This window comes from Nakaseomyces bracarensis (genome assembly GCF_045282275.1).
Source record: "Nakaseomyces bracarensis strain CBM3 chromosome Unknown Scaff6_0, whole genome shotgun sequence".
Lineage (NCBI taxonomy): Eukaryota > Fungi > Ascomycota > Saccharomycetes > Saccharomycetales > Saccharomycetaceae > Nakaseomyces > Nakaseomyces bracarensis.
The window spans coordinates 51,686-71,161 of NW_027263966.1; the positions used below are offsets into that span (position 1 = coordinate 51,686).

Here is a 19,476-nt window from a genome sequence, read left to right on the forward strand (position 1 = left end):
AGGCTATTTTATCTTACTTAGTTCTCTTATACACTTTTTCTAGGAAAGCGGTTAGGACTTCCTTCTTGAAACCACGACTTTCGTCAATATTAGCAATCATGGCTTTGAGATCTTCAGCGACCTTTTCTTCATATTCCTTGTAGTGCTTTTCAATAGCAAGGTCATTGAAAATAACCTTACATTTTTCTTCACAAGCAGCATCCTTTCTACCATAGTTTTCGTCTAAGATCTTTCTTTGTTCAGCATTAGCAAGTTGCAAAGCCTTGTTTACAATCCATGAACATTTGTTGTCTTGAATATCGGTACCAATCTTACCGATTTGCTCTGGAGTCCCAAAACAATCTAGGTAGTCATCTTGAATTTGGAAGTATTCACCCAATGGGATCAAAACATCTTGGGCTTGTTTTAGGTCCTTCTCGTTGTTGATACCAGCAGCGAACATTGCCAAAGCAACTGGCAAGTAGAAGGAGTAGTAAGCTGTCTTAAAGATAACAATAAATGAGTGCTTAGCCAAGGAAAACTTACTTAGGTCAACGTGATCCTCTGGAGCAGTGATCAAATCTAGCAATTGACCCAATTCAGTCTGGAAAGTTACGTCGTGGAAAAGCTCCAACAAATCGACATAATAGGAATCCTGCTTGAAATGCTTCTTCAATAGAACATAAATGGCAGCCTCCAACATGAAAGCATCATTGATTGCAATATCGTTAACATTGTCAACACGGTACCAACATGGCTGACCTCTTCTAGTAATGGATTTGTCCATCATGTCATCAGCGACCAAGAAGTAGGCCTGCAATAGTTCGATACACCATCCCAAAAGCGCAACCTTCTTGTACTCCTCAGCAGCCAAGTCGTCAACACTCTTGTAACCCTTCAAAATAGCATAGGTGTCCACAACAGAAAGACCTCTGTTCAACTTACCACCTGGAGTGTTGTAGTTCAACGACCTTTGGTACCATTCAATAGCCTCCTTAGGCATACCATAGCCCTCCAAAACAGCGGTCAATTCCTCAACCAGGACCGGAAACTCATCCAAAAACTTTTGTCTATTAGACATTGCTATTTTTTTAATCTTGTTCGTATTATAGCCTGCCAGTTAGTCCAAACATAAAAAGAAGCAATTGTCAACTTAGAATTACAATGGCCCTTTTAAAGTATTGGTGCTAAAAACTTTTTCATCAGCCTGCCGTTTGCAATGGCACTAATCCAGCTTCTACGGACTATTCTAAGTAAATGGTCTATAAAAAAACCCTAGGGCTCGAGAGAGGTATCGGACTTAACAATTTATTCAACATAACGATTCATTTTGGTATTCATCAAGCCAGCAACCAACTCGATGCAGCTAGGATATCGGTGGTTGTTCACTGACTAACTAAACGATATGCCCATCACACAGGCATAACCGATGCTACAAAAACTACAAAAGTATTTGATGCAGTTTCAGTCTTCGATTTTTGGGAAATGCTATTGTACATTGGGGGGACGGACTACATAAGTGCTAACAGTTTATTTATATATTAACACGCTCGTATATATGTTTTTTTATTATGAGATATTTATCTTCTGGAACGTCTACTCTTACCTGGTCTTTTCTTGGTGGTAAAGCCGGTTACGTCAGCAGAAGATTGGGCATCGTTCTTTCTCTTGAATCTTTTCATACCACCTTGGCCATATTTGGAGTTCTTGGCCAATCTCTTGGTGTTTGGCTTCTGTCTCTTCTCGTTGCTCTCGGTGGCCTCTTCAATTCCGACATTGAAGTCGCTGTCACCGATTTCATTGTGCTTTCTCTTCTTCTTCAAGTTCTTAATTCTATCCAGGGTCTCCCTCTTCTCCATTTGACGCTTCTGTAGAGTAGCGACTTGCACCTGCTTACCAAACTTCTTGAGGTTTCTTTGCTTCCTGGCGTCTTCACGAGCCTTCTTCTCACTGGCCTCCTGTACCAGCTTGTGCTTGATCTTATCCATATGCTCGTCGTTCTTGACCATCTCAGCGAAGTAGTCTAGAGGTCTCTTGAATGGAACCTTCAACTTCTTTAACTTCTCCTTGGCGACATCCACAGCTTCTAGGGACTGCTTATAGAAAGCTAGTTCTCTCTCAGTGTCATCATAGATATCTTTGATACCTTCATCAGTGAACTTATCCGAAGTGACAGATTGGTGCTCTTCAAATGAATGCTTGGCCCATGGCAACTGTATACGCTCAAGACCATGTTTCAAGGCCTTCGTGTTGTTGACAGTCAGCTTATGGTGTGGAACAACATCGGCATCAGAGTCAAACTCAACGTCAGATAGTGGCACGTCTTCTTCTTCTTCTTCTTCTTCTTCTTCATCGTCTTCCTGAACCTCCTTCGATTCTTTGAATTCCTCAGATTCAGATTCAGATTCAGATTCACTCTGCTCCAGTCTCTCAAGATCCAACTTAGAACTTTCCTCTTCTTCTTCTTCATCATCATTTTCTGCTTCTTCTTCTTCGTTCTTCTCGACCTTCTGCTTCAATTGCTGCTTCTTCAACTTTCTCTTCTCCTTCTTTGACAATGCTTGACTCTTGTATTCCTCATCAATAGGTTCCTGAGTTTCAACTTCAGCTTCAACTTCAGATTCAGATTCGGATTCAGAGGAATCATTCTCTACCTTAGGCTTCTTCTGCTTCTTCAGGACTTCACGATCAGCCTGCTGCACTGCTTTTTCATGAGCAAGCAACTCCTTTAACTTGAAACCCTTAGCCATTTATTCTTATTGATTGGTTTATATGCTTCTTTGGCTTTCTTTTCCATATATAGAGAAACATATAACTATACAATACCAATATATGTTAATGGCAACTGCGATGCTCATCGCAAAATTTTTTTTTTAAATTTTTCATATTTTTCAAAAAATTTTTCGCACACAAAATAAAAAATTTTCACATTCCTCAGAACGACCCGTAGGACAGATTCAAAAAAACAACATATTATATCTTATAACAAGAGGTCAGTGGTTCGAGACTCGCAATGATTTTATTTTATCATATTTCAAAGGGAGTCGTTAATAAACATTTATATATGTATATACATCCATACAAGTCAGTGGTTTTATATATATCAGCCTAGTTTTCAGAATGTTTTAGCTGTTCAGGGCCTCTATGTATTTAGCAGCCTGTTGGAAGTTGAATGCCAGGAGGAGTGTGAAGCCGTTGAACATACAGAGCTTGGTGATATCCTTGAGAATATCTTCTGAGTTCGTGTCATCCACAACAAAGATTAGAATGTTGTCATTGTTTTTCTTTAACGGGAGCATGCGGCGCTCGATGTAGTCCTGGTACAGTTTGTGGTAGGATAGTGTTAGGAAAAGAATTGATCTGTTGCGCACCATGTAGTCGTACAATATCTTATTGCCCGGGGTGGGTTTTATGTACCTCCAGTTAGTGCTCTTGAGATGGTTTAATAGCGGATTCTCCTTCTGGCTCGTGCTCACCAGAACCGACTTCCCCTTGGCTGCTGGGTTAAAGGGTCTTTTCCGGTTTATATCGCTGTCTGTTAAGTCTCCTGGTTGCAATGTATCATCTGAAAACCTCTGTTGGTTAAACGCATTGATAATGGGGGAATTGTCAGCAGTAGTTGTAACCGGAGCCCTATTATTAACAGGTGTTGTTTTAGAGGGTGAACGCCCGCGTTCGACTTGCTCCCTCGTTTCATTAGCCTTAATATCACTGCTTATCTCTCCTTTAGTCTCATCACCTGCTTTCTCCTTCCGCAGTTTCGCTACACCAGCTAGAATACTCTGGAAAGATGTCGGATCAGTATTATTCATATTACCATTTCAATATGCTCACAATTTTTTCTTTCTTTCTTCTTCTTCTCACAGGGTATGCTAGCCTTAGTAATATATTTGGCTTCTTGAATTGAAAACTGTATATTATTTGCTATTAGTTAGTGAGCTAGGTATGCAACAGTTCTCTCTCCTTAAAGGCTCATCGCATTGAAATTTTTTTAATTAGCGAGGGCCTTAGCGAGAAAGTCGAAAGGCCCACACAGTGAAAAGGTCTCGATATATTTAATTATTTTTATAAAGTCTCTAGCATATCAGTTATAGTAGCATTTGAATTAGCACAGTAGAACAGTGTTTGAAATATAATATATACGAGTTTTTCAGATGTCGTCTGGGCAGAAAAGTATGCACTAGTTTATTGTTGATTGATATAAAAAATTGTGAAATTCTATTACTAACTTCTATCTATTTTTGAAACTGAGTAATCATTTACTTAGCTGATTTGGACGCCTTTTTTTAACAGTTGATTTAACTAAGTTGAGTGCTGAGCAATTGGCTGCTGTGAAGCAGCAATTGGACCAAGAATTGCAGCATTTCAGCCAGTCTCTGCAAGCTCTAAATATGGCTAAGAGCAAGTTTCTGGAGTGCGTAGAGGATATAAAACGTGTTGCTGGAATAGACGGGGAGGCCCAACAGAAGATACTGATACCGGGTTCCTCTTCGCTATATATCCCGGGCACTGTGGTGGATAACCAGAAGTTTATGGTCGATATAGGTACCGGTTATTACGTCGAGAAGGGCACTGACGACGCAATTGCTTTCTACCAGAAGAAGATTGACAAGCTGAACAGTGAGTCAGTGCAGATTCAAAACATCATCAAGGATAAGAGTCAGACCTCGCTCTTGCTGGAGAACCAGATAAGACAAGCTGCCATCAGACAGCACGAGGAGATGAGCAAAGCAAACGCCGCTAAGGTCTAATGACACCATCTTTACTTGTTTAAGATCTTATATATATATGTATACTATGGTAATACGTTAACACTCACACTAATAAGACCATTATATCGAATCTTTAACCTGTTCCTATTGATTGTTACCCTCCTTTGATCTCAAATAATTTTTCACTATTTATATAGTATAGCTGTGGCCTTCTTCGCGATGAGCTTCTGATAGAAGAAGCTGATTTCATACTATCGATTATAGACTTGGGTCATTAGTCTCCGTAATAAGAGTAGAAGCCCAGTATCTGACGTATAAATAGTGGATACTGATGATTGGCTCTAGCAAGAGTTCTGGTTAGACAAAGGAAAAGACAGAAGAAGATAAAGAAAAGAGTGTGTATTTATAGCATTACATTTCCTTTTACTGACTAATTGCTTTGAAAGATACTTTGCATATTTGACATATCTAGGTATACTATATTGATTCTGTAGAACTTACTCTTAGAGGGAGTGTGTGAGTGTGAGAGAGAAAAAGAGAGTGAGTAAGAGAGAGAGAGAGATCTTAAGAAATTAACACATTGAGCATCATTTGAAATGGTGACCAAACCATCTAATAATCTGCGAAGAGAACATAAATGGTTGAAAGAAACTAATGTGATCCAACATGACATTGACATTGTTTTGAAAACCTTAGAGAAGACTTTCCAGAGCAAAAGGCGGCAAATGGATCCCGTGCCGTCCTTCGAAAATCCACACGCTGGCTTTACAAATGATTCTATTGTTCAGGATAGTATAGAGATAATTGATGATGATGATGAGATAATATTCACAAATTATAATAAATCGGATCGTGCTGCTGATAGGCAGAGCGAAGGACGTGTTGACAACTATGCTATTAATGCTGGAATTCATAGTAACAGCAACTCCATAATACAGTCAGTGCCCGTTTCTATAGATAATAGTAAGTCATCGAACTCTACAAATAGCAGAATACTGAGTACTTTCCCATTGGATGTAGCTAAGAACTCGAATAGCAGCAATATTGTAAGTGATATACATAGAAGCGAAGATTTGCCTGTTTCAAAGGTTTCCATACTAGTTGACAATAATAACAGCAACAATAATAATAATGAAGGGACAAAGAATCAAGACAGTGTTGGCGACCTTTCAAAGGAAGAGATATATGTAAATATGATCAAAGTACAGGACAATATTCTGAATTACTATAAAGAGCTCAATAATAACCTCCTCTCTAAATGTGTTGTTATGGAATCGACATCATTATCAGAGGACAATAAAAAGAAACAGATTCAGAATATAATTAATCCGAAAATAGAAAGAAAATTGAGAACCATCAAAAACATGGAAATTGAACTAGAAGGAGCTAAAGAAAATCTGAAAAAAATTAATAGCATACTAGATGATATAACAAATGTCTCCTATGAGGGTGAAGAAAAACAACATTCTAATATAACATTTGATAGAGAAAAAGGTCCACAAGGTCATGAAGAAATAGAACGTTCAGAAGTGGGTTACACTAGAGAACACATTATCCAACAGATACCAAGTACTCAGGTTTCCAAAAATAGTTTAAGCTCATATAGCGTACCAGGAGAAAATAATGATTCTACCAGTCTAATTACTAATGTGAGAACGCAAACAACACTAGCAGTTCCAAGTAGGCCGAAGAGAATGAGACAGGAGGTAAATTATCGAATCCCGGAATTAGATGAATCATTTGATTATAGAGTTGGGGTGAGAAAAGCTCAAATCACTTCAGATGATACCACCTTTGAAGCTGAAGATATGGACCGTTCTCACTATTTAACTACCCAAGAAGAAGATAGACCCGATGAGCTACATGAGAGTGATATTGATTTTATTGAGGATAATGGGTCAGAAATTTCGCATGACACCGATTATCAAGCTAGCATCTTAACCCAATCTCCAAAAAATATACATGTTATCTTATCATCACCTAGCAAAGGAAATTTAAAAACTGATCTAGCTGTTGTCAATAAAGACACTGATATTGCTATAGATTATTCTGATGATTCGATTGACATAACAGAAGAATTTCAAGCAAAACAGTCATTGGACAGCATCAGCAGGCATAGTGCCGATGGTAATTATATAAATAATTATGAGGTGTCGTCATCTTCGAGGCCACCTAGTATTACGCCTAAGAAGTTAATTGATGATGATGAAGATGATTGGCGTGAAATTGAAAATTTCTCTGATGAAGACCTTGAAAGTTTTGATGAAGAGAGAGAGAATAAAACGAAGGTTGAAGAAATTGAAGAATTTGATAATGAATTGCAGATTCTTACTGAAAGGAAGATTGAGCATCCTCAAGAAGAAATACCAGTGATTAAAAAAGAGAATAATAATTTGGTGATACTGGAAGAACAACAATCTACATCGTTGACAGATGATGAATTAGAAGATGATATATCTCTTTTGGGTGTAATAGAAGAACCGCAGGTACAGGAACTGGATATGACTCCTATCATTCCGAATGGTAATGTACTACCTTGGAAGAGTGAAGTGATGAAGAAACTAAAAGATGTATTTAAGTTAGATTCGTTTAGGTCAAATCAAGAAGAGGCTGTAAACGCTACTTTGAGTGGGAAAGATGTTTTTGTGTTGATGCCCACTGGTGGTGGTAAGTCTCTCTGTTATCAGCTACCGGCAATCGTTCAATCTGGTAAAACTAGGGGGACTACAATCGTTATTTCTCCATTGATTTCGCTGATGCAGGACCAAGTAGAACACTTGCGGCAGTTAAATATTGAAGCACGGATGTTGAGCTCGAAAGGTGCTCTAGAGGAGAAAAATCATACATTCAACCTCTTTATTCATGGATTCCTAGACTTAATCTATCTTTCTCCTGAAATGATTAGCGTTTCAGAGAAATGTAAAAGTGCGATTGATAAACTATATCATAATAAACAGTTAGCTAGAATAGTCGTTGATGAGGCACATTGTGTTTCTAATTGGGGACACGATTTTAGACCAGATTATAAACAATTGTCCTATTTTAAGACTCAATATCCTGATATTCCAATGATGGCATTAACAGCTACTGCTAGTGAACAAGTCCAGATGGATATTGTTTATAACCTAAAGCTAAAACAAAATGTATTTCTTCGCCAAAGCTTCAACAGGACAAACCTATACTATGAAGTTAAGAAGAAGGATAAGAATGCTGTATTTGAAATGTGTGATACCATAAAAACACGTTTCCGCAATCAAACAGGAATTATTTATTGCCACTCAAAAAACTCTTGTGAACAGACATCTCAACTATTGAAAAGAAATGGTATAAAATGTGCCTATTATCATGCGGGTATGGAACCTGAAGAAAGATTGAGTGTACAACAACAATGGCAAGCCGATAATATCCAAGTTATATGTGCTACTGTAGCTTTTGGTATGGGTATAGATAAGGGTGATGTAAGATTTGTTTACCATTTTACAGTACCTAGAACACTAGAAGGCTACTACCAAGAAACTGGACGTGCAGGAAGAGACGGCAAATACTCCATTTGCATAACATATTACTCATTTAGGGATGTTCGAACAATGCAGACAATGATTCAAAAAGACAAAAACTTAGATAGGGAGAATAAACAAAAACACTTAGATAAGTTACAACAAGTAACAGCATATTGTGAGAATGATACTGATTGTCGGAGAAAACTGGTTCTATCGTATTTTAGTGAAGACTTTGATCCCCAAATGTGTCACAAAAATTGTGATAACTGCCGTAATACTAATAATATCATTAAAGAAGAAAGAGATGTAACCAAGATTGCGCAGGAAATAGGAAAATTAGTTAATACCATACAAAACGATCGGGTGACTATGATTTATTGTCAAAATGTATTTAAAGGCTCTAGAAATTCAAAAATTGTCCAGGCTGGACATGACCTACTACCACAACATGGGGCTGGTAAAGATCTCAGTAAATCTGAAATTGAACGTATATTCTTCCACCTCATCACAAAAAGAGTTCTACAAGAATATTCGAAGGTAAATAATGCTGGGTTCTCTTCTAGTTATGTAAAAACCGGAGAGAACTACTGGAACCTATTGAACGGGAAATTATCTGTAAAGATTCACTTTTCTGTGTCTGAAGGGAATTCTAGATCCAGTACCAAGTCATTGGATAGAAAAAACAATATTAATCATAACACAAAAAGAACAACAACCGAATTTGCAACAGAATTTGCAGATGGTCATTTAAAAAATTTTGCATATAATTCAGCTGTACCTGAACCTATAAGGTTAGTTAATGAGGGTGATATGCGAACCACCCAAGAACTTGGAGATCTAAAATATGCTTATCAAAGATTAAAAGAAACTTCATTAAGGTGGGGTTCTCGAATGACTCCCGCTGTTAACAACTTCTTGCAAGATATCTCTCTAAGGAAATTGGCTACTATACTCCCTGCCTCTGAAAAAGAGTTTGGGAGCGTTGTTGGGCCCAACAGCAATGATAGCAAAAAATATAAATATTTTAAAGATATTTTGCATGAACTGAGAATGAGGAGAATTGATATCGTTGGTAATCGTGCTAACAGCTCATTATTTATGGACGAAGAACAGAGCCAAATTGATACATTAGATATACAACCTGCTGCAACTTCAAAATTCTTTTCCAACTCATTTGAAAGACCAGCCGATATGTCGGTAGATCAAGAACATACAAGTACTCAGTATTCTGGGAAGAAACCAAGAAAAAATTACTATCATAAAAGATATGGTAAGTACAGGAAACGTAGAAGGTAATTTATAATAAATATTCGGCCTTTTTTATAGCATATACAAGTAGGATATGTGCAACAGTTTAGTTAATGAATATAAATATATACAACACACTAATTAAAAGATTTTTAATACAATATAATGTCAATTATCTATAACGCCTTAAAATAAATTGTAATTAGTCTATTAATCAGAGTAAGACTCAACTGGAGGACAAGTACACATCAAGTGAGTATCACCATATTTGTCATCTACTCGGGCAACAACAGGCCAGAATTTATTCGTCTTTAAAAATGGCAATGGGAATGCGGCTTGTTCTCTTGAGTATCCTCTTGTTTCCCAATCGTTTGACGAAATTAGATCTGAGATAGGATGAGGTGAGTTTTTCAGAACATTACCTTCTGGCTTACCAGCGACAAATGCATCAATCTCACCTTTAATTGATATCATCGAGTCAACAAATCTATCAAGTTCTCCCAAATTCTCGGACTCAGTCGGTTCGACCATTAAGGTCCCTGGTACAGGGAATGCCAGAGTTGGGGCATGGAAACCGTAGTCTTGTAATCTTTTTGCAATATCAATAGCCTCTATACCTTTGTTTTTGTACTCTCTTAAATCTATGATAAACTCGTGTGCGCAATGCTTTTGGTCTACACCGTCAATGAACATGATTTTGTAGTGCTCCTTAAGTCTAGCCATCATATAGTTTGAATTTAATGTAGCAATAACAGTTGAGAATGGAAGACCTTCATTTCCCATCATATTAATATAAGCATACGAGATTGGCAACACCAATGCATTACCATATGGTGCTGAAGAAACAGAGTCTATTGACTTTTCAGACCCAACATCGGTTATCATAGCAGTTACATCATGTTTAGGTAAAAATGGTGTTAGATGTTCTTTCACACAAATTGGTGCTCCAGCAGGTCCACCTCCACCATGAGGAATGGCAAAAGTTTTATGTAAGTTAAGGTGACATACATCAGCACCTAAATCTGCTGGTGAAGTTAATCCTACTTGCGCATTCATATTAGCACCATCTAGATAAACTTGTCCTCCAACAGAATGGACGCATTCAAAAGCTTCTTTGATGTCTGGTTCATATAGACCATAGGTAGAAGGGTACGTGATCATGACTGCAGCAATCTCATCCTTATATTTTTCAGCTTTTTCCTTTAGATCTTTTAAATCTAAGGCTCCGTTTGATAGACAATTGATAGGGATAACCTTTAAGCCACACATGGCAGCTGATGCAGGATTAGTTCCATGGGCGGATATTGGTATTAAGCAAATATTTCTGTGTCCTTGTCCTTCATTCTCTAAGTATGATCTGATAACACGTAAACCAGAGTATTCACCTTGTGCACCGGAATTTGGTTGCAGAGACACTCCATGGAAGCCAGTTATAGAGCGTAGGTCATCTTCGAGTCTAGATATCAGCTCTTTATAACCTTCCGTCTGATCAGCAGGTTGGAAAGGATGAATGTTTGCAAACTGTGGCCATGTGATCGGCATCATTTCAACGGTGCTATTAAGTTTCATTGTGCAAGAGCCTAGTGGGATCATAGAATTGGCTAATGATAAGTCCCTGGTCTGTAAATGATGTAAATATCTAAGCATGGCAGTTTCAGTGTGATGTTGGTTAAAAACTGGGTTAGTCAAAAATTCGGATTGCCTTAGATTGTTTAGTGGGAATTCCGGTAATGTTTCTAATCCTTTGATATAACTGTCTATCTCTGTAGATTTTTCAGAGGCACTGAATAATCTAATCATTGAATGTAAATCATCTATAGTTTTTTTTTCATCAAAGGACAGAGATATGGTATCTGAATCCACTGCAAAGAGATTGAAATTGAAATCAGCTAATGCTTTTTGCATGAAATCCTTAGAGTTTTGTCCATTGCCAAGACGAATTGTTAGAGTATCAAACCAATTTTCATTCACCAACTCATGTGGGGAGTTTTTAGATTTAATCAGTTCAGCCAATACAGTGGTCATACCGTATACTCTCTTTGCAATATTTCTTAAACCTTCAGGGCCATGATAAACACAATAATTGGCGGCCACGTTAGCCAACAAAGCCTGAGCAGTACAAATATTTGAAGTAGCTTTATCACGCTTAATATGTTGTTCTCTAGTCTGTAGAGCCAATCTTAACGCAGTGTTACCTAACCTATCCTTAGAGACACCGACAATTCTTCCTGGAATCTTTCTGTTCAGCTTCTCTGTAACGGCAAAGAAAGCAGCGTGTGGTCCACCATAGGCTAATGGTACACCGAATCTTTGTGAGGAACCTAAGCAGATATCAGCGTTGTACTTAGCTGGTGCCTCTAATAGAGTCAAAGCTAAAAGATCTGAAGCCACAGTGAATAAACAGTTGTTTGTATGTAACGCATCTGATACTGCTTGAAGTTTTTCAGGAGATGGGATAGCACCGTTGGTATCTGGGTATTGAATAAGAGCACCGACTGACTTTGCAAGAAGCTCATTATTTAGGCTGTTAGTGATCTCCTCAGCCGATAGAGAGGCGAAGTCTACTTCTATCAACTTGATATCGAAGGGTTTAGCTCTTGTGCGTAGAACAGACTTTGTCTGTGGGTGCAAATTTTTGTCAATTATGTAGTTCACCATCTGGTCTGGATCGGATTTTTTAACTTTCTTAGCCTTCAAAGAATGGTATGAGAGCAGCATTGCCTCACCAGCAGCAGTACCTTCATCCAGTAGAGAGCAATTGGCCACTGGTAGGCCTGTTAAGTCGCTGATTGCAGTTTGGAAGTTTAACAAGGACTCCAGTCTACCTTGGGAGATCTCCGGTTGATATGGAGTATATGAGGTGTACCATTCTGGGGACTCTAGTAAATTTCTCTGGATCACAGGAGGAAGAATAGTGTCGTAGTAACCCTTACCGATGAAGTTTTTCACTTTATAGTTGTTCTTCTCTGCGATACGAGCCAAGTGATCCAACATCTCTGTCTCGCTGTAGACACCATTTTTCGATGAGGCGAAATCCAGCTTGTCCTTCTTCCCCAGGATCTTGGCAGGCACCATATCAGCTACAAAATCTCCCAGATCATTGTACTTTCCATTGATTGTCTTAAGCATTGAGTCAACATCTCTAGGGTTGGGCCCTAAATGACGTCTTTGAAACTTATCCAGCCTTTGCAACTTTGCGTCTAGAGGATCCACTTCATAGACTTTCTTGAACTTAGCAGTGGAGACATCTGCAGATGCATACAGTCTGACTAAAGACTTGTTAATCACCGAGGCACGTCTCAAACTCACAGTCCTCAGCATTTTTTATAAATAGACTTATATGAGTTATGTGTGTTAGTACTATTTATGTATAAAAGACATCTACCCATCATTGAAGATATATTCAATAATATATATATGCTGTCTTATATATATATAGATAGACAGATAGATGATGTGTGTTTGTGTTTGGCTACTGAGGATGACTCCTTTTCAAGTTTAGGTAACTCTGTACAAAAGAGCCTTTTTACACTTAATAGGACTAAGAAGTACCAATCCGAGATCATCGATAATTGTAATCCCTACATGACTTCTCTCTATCTGCCTCTCTCTTTCTCTCTCTCACTAGCCATTGACTCTGTTTATGTTATGTTGGGACTATGAATCCCACATTGACTTCTTCAGTTGTAATCAATAGAATCGGTCAGATGGAAGGGGAATTTAAGAGGATCACTACAAGGGAATATAGATGAAAAGAAAAAAAACACAACGGTCTACGACTCTTCGTTATCTAATCTTTTCGAAGCACCTTTTTGGACTCATTTGTTCTAGGTGCAACCTACGATTACTACCGAGAACAACCAAACGGAAAGTACACTACGAAACTACCACTACAAGACTACGAGAAGACTAGGTACAAGTAGACCAATACGAGAAGACTAGGTAGTACAACTACTAGTACATCAACATTACACGAAGCTTTCGACTATAGAGTATTAGCCAAGTACAATAGACCAACGGAGCAATCAGTTTTAGAAGGAAGGGCCTGTACAGAGAAAACACCCAGTACAGCAAGCTTAACCCTAACCCACCCCCACCCCTCCACAATAAACCACGCACGAGGACTGAAACCTAAAAACAGCTTGACACCATAATACCGGGTAACTAAATGATGCCGTAAATAATTACTTCCCACGTGTTAGTATTATATACATGTATACGGCAATCACGTTTGTATATCAGGGTAATCATGCACATGATACATACGTGTATAGCGAGTTTGCTGGTGGAGCCGAAAGCGACAAAACTCAGAGGGGAGAGAGAGAGAGAGAGAGAGAGAGAGAGAGAGAGAGAGAGAGAGAGAGAGAGAGAGAGAGAGAGAGAGAGAGAGAGAGAGAGAGAGAAGGGAATGGCATTTGGGTTTCTGTTATTCGAGGTTATTAATATGGTGAATGAATAGACAAATACTTTCTAAATCAGCTGCAATTGATCAACGATTTGTTAAAATTTATTTGTTTACCCCCCAATCCCTTGCAACTGAAATAACTACAACCAACTTTAAGAAGAAATAAATGGCTAGGCAGAATTTCATAGGGCTTGTGGTTTCACAAGGGAAGATGCAGAAGACCGTGAAAGTTAGGGTCGAGAGGAAAGTGTTTAACAAGCGGATTAACAAAGAACTATTTCGTAGGAAGGATTTCCTGGTACATGACGAAGGTGAGATTACCCGTGAAGGTGATTTGGTTCGTATCGAGAGCACGAGGCCGCTGTCAAAGTGGAAATCCTTTGCCATTGCAGAGATTATCAGGAATAAAGGTCAGCAATTTGCACAGTTTGAAGCACAGGCTAAAGTTGATGTTCTGAACGAAGAGACCGAGAAGACGAAGCAGTTTTTAGAGAGGAGAGAAGAAAGGCTTGGTTACCAGAACGGCCAGCTCTTGAGAGACATCAGAGTTTTACAGTCCCATTTTGCAAACCGTAGCGAACAGGAATTGCAAGCACAAGAACTAAGTGAAGAGATTCAAAAGATCAAGGAAAGGTACGGGGTTGATAATTTCACACCACAGACACTCACAACACTGGTAAAACTAGATGTTAACGCCATTGAAGAGGATTTGGTATCGCAGAAGGAGAAGATAGATAATGCCCAGTCTAGGATAGCAAATCTAATGGCTGATCGTGAAAAAGCAATCGAATTCTTAAAGCAAAATCAAGTGAATTCTCCAGAATCCTTGCAAAAAAATATCATGAAAAACCTTGTAAGAAAATATGTGATGAAGGAGCTGTGAATTCAATTGAATGTAATCCATACCAGTATCGTTGTCAAATATATCAGTGGAACAGACTCACCTCCTCAATGATTGGGGAACATTAAGAAAACTGAATATGGAAAAAGACGACTCTCGTTGTCCTCCTAGATTCAACTACACTCCAATAAATAGACTAGCAACCGTGTAAATACGTCATTATTAATGTTGTTACCTTTAGATTAGAATGAGTTTATTATATCTGTAAATTAATAACAAAAATCATATTCATTGCTATAATAATATTGACATCCTCACTATTATATTAATCGATGAGCTTATGAAAATGATGTCATAGAAATCGCCGTAGAGCTCCATTCTTCTCTGTTAAAAGGGTAATAAAGTTGAACCCACCCTTATATTATAGGGACTCCGCATGCAAGAGCAGCACTGATTATATTCTCTAGTGGGTTTATAAATATTTGGATAGCTACTTTCATTGAACTACTCTGATCAGATTAAACATACAAGCTAATGTGGAATTTCGTAATCTGGGGTAAGAGAACTAGACGAACACCTGCGGTGGGTCTCTGTTGGGTGTGTTTGGAAGAGGAGCCAATCGATGAAGCGTGGTTGTTGCATACTTGTCAATGTAACCTACAGATACATAAAAAGTGCTACTTTAGATGGTTATACAACAGGAATTTTGATCTCAGTCAGAAGGTGTTTACGTCTTTACTCAGAGAAAATATTGGGACTAATGCTGATCAATATCGAAGTGTCATCGATGAGGAGATACGAAAAGAGGTGAAAAGAAGTTTCTACTGTTATTTTGATGGACACCGGGATTTTCATAAGCCAACATCAATTCCGTTACTAATATTAACAAACCCTATACTGCATAAAGTTTTTTTACCATTCCTACCTTCTTATTATAAGAGCCTAACTTCACATGAAGATGGTGCTATGATAATAAATTATCTAAATAGGCTTCCGCCTATCAAGTCTGGGCCATGTCCACAATGTAAGGCCGACCCTTTTGTTGAGAATGTTGAATATAAGAGTAATTCGTGGTTACTTGATGCGGTTTATTATTTTAGAGAATCTATAAGAATACTTGCAGTTTTGTCATTACCATTCTTTACTCCATTTAATGTTTGCAAATGGTGGTTAAAGTTAGCCCTTTGGGAGTTACGATGTTTCTTCCCGGAGCATATACTAAGAAAACTTTTAGATGTTGGTACTACAACTGCTTTAGATGTATACCTGAAGTCAATGCCAGGGATAATGTCAATTCCGCAAAGAGCTAGTTCTATCTTGGCCATTTTCCCTATATATATATTTGAGATTATGAATCCCTACAACTCTCCCTCAGTGGCCTTTTTTGCATGGCCAATTATGGCATACATGAATTTATCGCTTTATAAGTTCAAGACCAATGATCCCGTCATCATTTCCATGTTATCGCTAAAGTTGTTCTTTATATTATATCGAGGATTTCTTTCTGATTTAGTCTCCAAATGCTACAATATAACCCTAAATCAAATATACTCTTGTTTTTACAATTCTGATGAAGTAGTCTATCAAATTTTAGATGAGAATACTAACAACGAAGATATTTTGATAAAAGATGAAATATATGAGCATTGTGTCACTGCATTAGCGGTTCCACTTGCCACTAAATGGACTGGACATGGGCTTTTACAACTTTATTTCTTCTTGCGCGATAGACTGAAGATGACTTTTATACCAAATTGCTCATTTTATGATATGAAAACGATTTCGACAATGATAGGGTTTGGTATAACGTTTATTGGGCAAAAATTGTTTCATTTATACCTTACGAAATTAAGAATTAAAGAAATTAAGGGACTTAAGAAGGCCTCTGATAAACTGGAGATTGACAAGCTACAAGTCTAAACTACGGGGTAGTTACTTATATTTTGGGAAAAAAACATTTAATTATTTGCTTTTTGTGCTTCACGAATTTAAATTATTTTTTTTGTATTGGTTGATATATATATATATATCAAATATTTTTTACATACATAATGAAATGAATAATGAATAAAGGGTGTGTGTTTCGTAGGAGTTTTAATGTAACATGAACTTAATTAACTTAAAAAAAACATAAAAGAAAATAAAAATAAAAAATAAAAATAAAATTTTTGTAAGAACAATACCTTTTATTTTATTTTATTTGTACAAGGGCTTTATTTCTACTCTTTTTTTATTTTAATTTTTTTATTCTTTTTTTATCTATAATTTGTGCTAATAGATAGTTGCGTTTAATCAACTTCTTCCATTTCGGTGTCAGCTGGGACTTCTTCGACTGGAGCTTCAGTGGAAGCTTCTGGAGCAGCTTCTTCCTCTTCCTCTTCATCGATGTTCAAACCTAGAGAGATCAATCTGTTGATTCTGGAGGCGAAGGAGGATGGTTCTTCCAAAGTGAAACCAGAAGTCAACAAAGCGGTCTCGAACAACAAGTTGGTCAAATCCTTAACAGTCTTGTCTTGAGCACCACCTTCGTCAACTCTCTTTTTCAATTCCTTGATGATAGGAGACTTTGGAGAGATTTCGAATGTCTTCTTGGAAGACATGTAAGAGGACATACTGGAGTCTCTCAAGGCTTGGGCCTTCATGATTCTTTCCATGTTAGCGGACCAGCCGAATTGACCAGTTCTGATAGCAGCTGGAGCATCCAATAGCTTGTAGGAGACAACGACCTTTTCAACTTGTTCACCCAAGACTTCCTTTAGGGCCTTAGTCAATGGTTCGAATTCCTTGATTTCTTCTTCTCTCTTAGCCTTTTCTTCGTCAGTTTCTTCCAATTCGAAGTCCTTGGTGATATCAACCAATTGCTTACCTTCGAATTCCTTCAATTGAGTGAAGGCGTATTCATCGATTGGGTCAACCAAGTATAGTACTTCGAAGTCCTTAGCCTTCAAAGCATCCAAGAATGGAGACTGTTGAACAGCCTTCAAGGATTCACCAGTGATGAAGTAGATGTTCTTTTGGTGTTCTGGCATTCTAGTAACGTAGTCAGACAAGGAGGTCAACTCATCGACGGACTTAGTAGAGTTGTAACGTAGCAACTTAGCCAAGGCGGTTCTGTTTTGGGTGTCTTCGTGAATACCCAACTTGATGTTCTTGGCGAAAGCGGTGTAGAACTTATCGAATTGTTCGGAGTCCTCGGCGATTTCGTTGAAGGATTCGATCAACTTCTTGACGATGTTCTTTCTGATGACCTTCATGATCTTGTTTTGTTGCAACATTTCTCTGGACAAGTTCAATGGCAAATCTTCAGAGTCGACAACACCCTTAACGAAGGATAACCATTCTGGGATCAATTCTTCGGCTTCGTCAGTGATGAAAACACGACGGACGTATAGCTTGATGTTGTTCTTCTTCTTCTTACCTTCGAACAAGTCGAATGGGGCTCTCTTTGGAATGAACAAGATAGCCTTGAATTCTAGTTGACCTTCAACGGAGAAGTGCTTAACGTACAATGGGTCTTCCCAGTCGTTAGAGATAGACTTGTAGAAAGCGTTGTATTCTTCTTGGGAGATTTCGGATGGGTTTCTGGTCCACAAAGGCTTGGTTTTGTTCAATTCTTCTAGTTCCTTTACGGTTTCCTTGACTGTCTTTGTCTTCTTTTCTTCATCCTTCTTATCTTCGTCCTCGTCGACTTCTTCCAACTTTGGCTTCTTGTCGTCTTCGTCCTTCTTCTCTTCGTCATCCTTCTTGGTCTCTTCTTCTTCGGTCTCTGGGACTTCCTTCTCGACCTCCTTGGTAACCATCAATTGGATTGGGTAAGCGACGAACTCGGAGTGCTTCTTGACAACTTCCTTGATTCTCTTTTCTTCCAAGTATTCAAGTTGGTCTTCCTTTAGGAAAAGTCTTAGAACGGTACCTCTACCGATCTTTTCGTTAACGGTATCCAAGGTGACGGAGAAAGAACCACCGGCGTTGGATTCCCAGATGTATTGTTCGTCGTCGTTGTGCTTGGAGATGACTTGGACTCTGTCAGCGACCAAGAACAAAGAGTAGAAACCGACACCGAATTGACCGATCATAGAAACATCGGCACCAGCGGATAGAGCCTCCATGAAAGCCTTAGTACCAGACTTGGCAATCGTACCCAAGTTGTTGATCAACTCAGCCTTGGTCATACCGATACCAGAATCTCTGATCTCTAGAACTTTCTCTTCAGGTCTAGGAGTAATTCTAATGAACAACTCTGGTTCAGTCTCTAATTGCTTGGCATCAGACAAAGCTTGGTATCTGATCTTGTCAATAGCATCAGAAGCATTAGAAATCAACTCTCTCAAGAAAATCTCCTTGTTAGAGTAGACTGTGTTGATGATCAAACTCATCAATTGAGTAATCTCAGCTTGAAATTCAAAAGTTTCAGAAGACATTATGTTTTGTTGTTGTTTTTTGTAGTATGTATTATTTTATTTATTGCTTCTCTTTATCTTCTTCAAGTCCCTTACTTTCCACTTTTTTGTTCTTTAAATTAAAATAACCAACGACAGTGAGATATGGTAGAAGGAGGACTATATGATATTAAATACTATAGCAAAAAAAAAAAAAAAAATCACACAAACTTCCAGCCTATTTATATACCCGCCCAAAATAAAAAAATATGTAAAACCAAAGAACGAAAAGAATCTAATAGAAATACGGTATTTGTGTGTGTGTCTTAGAGAATGCCGTACGAATAAAGGGGAAGGAGGAGAGACCCGTAGAAGACACAGCAGGAACGCCATCGAACATCGAAGAAACTTT

The 19,476-nt window shown here is 38.1% G+C and overlaps 9 protein-coding genes across 9 annotated transcripts; 4 read left to right on the forward strand and 5 right to left on the reverse strand.

Moving 5' to 3' along the window:
- Positions 1-13: 13 nt before the first annotated feature.
- Positions 14-1,060, reverse strand: ERG20 (bifunctional (2E,6E)-farnesyl diphosphate synthase/dimethylallyltranstransferase; the record flags this gene model as incomplete). Its single annotated transcript, XM_071051342.1, has 1 exon — positions 14-1,060. One exon carries the CDS (start codon positions 1,058-1,060, stop codon positions 14-16), a length of 1,047 nt encoding a protein of 348 aa, XP_070907689.1.
- Positions 1,061-1,559: 499 nt separating this feature from the next.
- Positions 1,560-2,729, reverse strand: EBP2 (Ebp2p; the record flags this gene model as incomplete). The annotated part of the gene is made up of 1 exon (XM_071051343.1): positions 1,560-2,729. One exon carries the CDS (start codon positions 2,727-2,729, stop codon positions 1,560-1,562), a length of 1,170 nt encoding a protein of 389 aa, XP_070907690.1.
- Positions 2,730-3,104: 375 nt separating this feature from the next.
- Positions 3,105-3,791, reverse strand: RAD10 (DNA repair protein RAD10; the record flags this gene model as incomplete). Its single annotated transcript, XM_071051344.1, has 1 exon — positions 3,105-3,791. One exon carries the CDS (start codon positions 3,789-3,791, stop codon positions 3,105-3,107), a length of 687 nt encoding a protein of 228 aa, XP_070907691.1.
- A 579-nt stretch (positions 3,792-4,370) lies between these two features.
- Positions 4,371-4,730, forward strand: GIM5 (Gim5p; the record flags this gene model as incomplete). The annotated part of the gene is made up of 1 exon (XM_071051345.1): positions 4,371-4,730. The coding sequence occupies one exon, from the start codon at positions 4,371-4,373 to the stop codon at positions 4,728-4,730; it is 360 nt and encodes a 119-aa protein (XP_070907692.1).
- Positions 4,731-5,287: 557 nt separating this feature from the next.
- Positions 5,288-9,487, forward strand: SGS1 (ATP-dependent DNA helicase SGS1; the record flags this gene model as incomplete). The annotated part of the gene is made up of 1 exon (XM_071051346.1): positions 5,288-9,487. The coding sequence occupies one exon, from the start codon at positions 5,288-5,290 to the stop codon at positions 9,485-9,487; it is 4,200 nt and encodes a 1,399-aa protein (XP_070907693.1).
- Positions 9,488-9,649: 162 nt separating this feature from the next.
- GCV2 (glycine decarboxylase subunit P) lies at positions 9,650-12,760 on the reverse strand (the record flags this gene model as incomplete). Its single annotated transcript, XM_071051347.1, has 1 exon — positions 9,650-12,760. One exon carries the CDS (start codon positions 12,758-12,760, stop codon positions 9,650-9,652), a length of 3,111 nt encoding a protein of 1,036 aa, XP_070907694.1.
- A 1,250-nt stretch (positions 12,761-14,010) lies between these two features.
- Positions 14,011-14,727, forward strand: MRPS17 (mitochondrial 37S ribosomal protein uS17m; the record flags this gene model as incomplete). Its single annotated transcript, XM_071051348.1, has 1 exon — positions 14,011-14,727. One exon carries the CDS (start codon positions 14,011-14,013, stop codon positions 14,725-14,727), a length of 717 nt encoding a protein of 238 aa, XP_070907695.1.
- A 492-nt stretch (positions 14,728-15,219) lies between these two features.
- On the forward strand, positions 15,220-16,605 carry RNJ42_01183 (uncharacterized protein; the record flags this gene model as incomplete). The annotated part of the gene is made up of 1 exon (XM_071051349.1): positions 15,220-16,605. The coding sequence occupies one exon, from the start codon at positions 15,220-15,222 to the stop codon at positions 16,603-16,605; it is 1,386 nt and encodes a 461-aa protein (XP_070907696.1).
- A 368-nt stretch (positions 16,606-16,973) lies between these two features.
- On the reverse strand, positions 16,974-19,106 carry HSC82 (Hsp90 family chaperone HSC82; the record flags this gene model as incomplete). The annotated part of the gene is made up of 1 exon (XM_071051350.1): positions 16,974-19,106. One exon carries the CDS (start codon positions 19,104-19,106, stop codon positions 16,974-16,976), a length of 2,133 nt encoding a protein of 710 aa, XP_070907697.1.
- Positions 19,107-19,476: the final 370 nt, after the last annotated feature.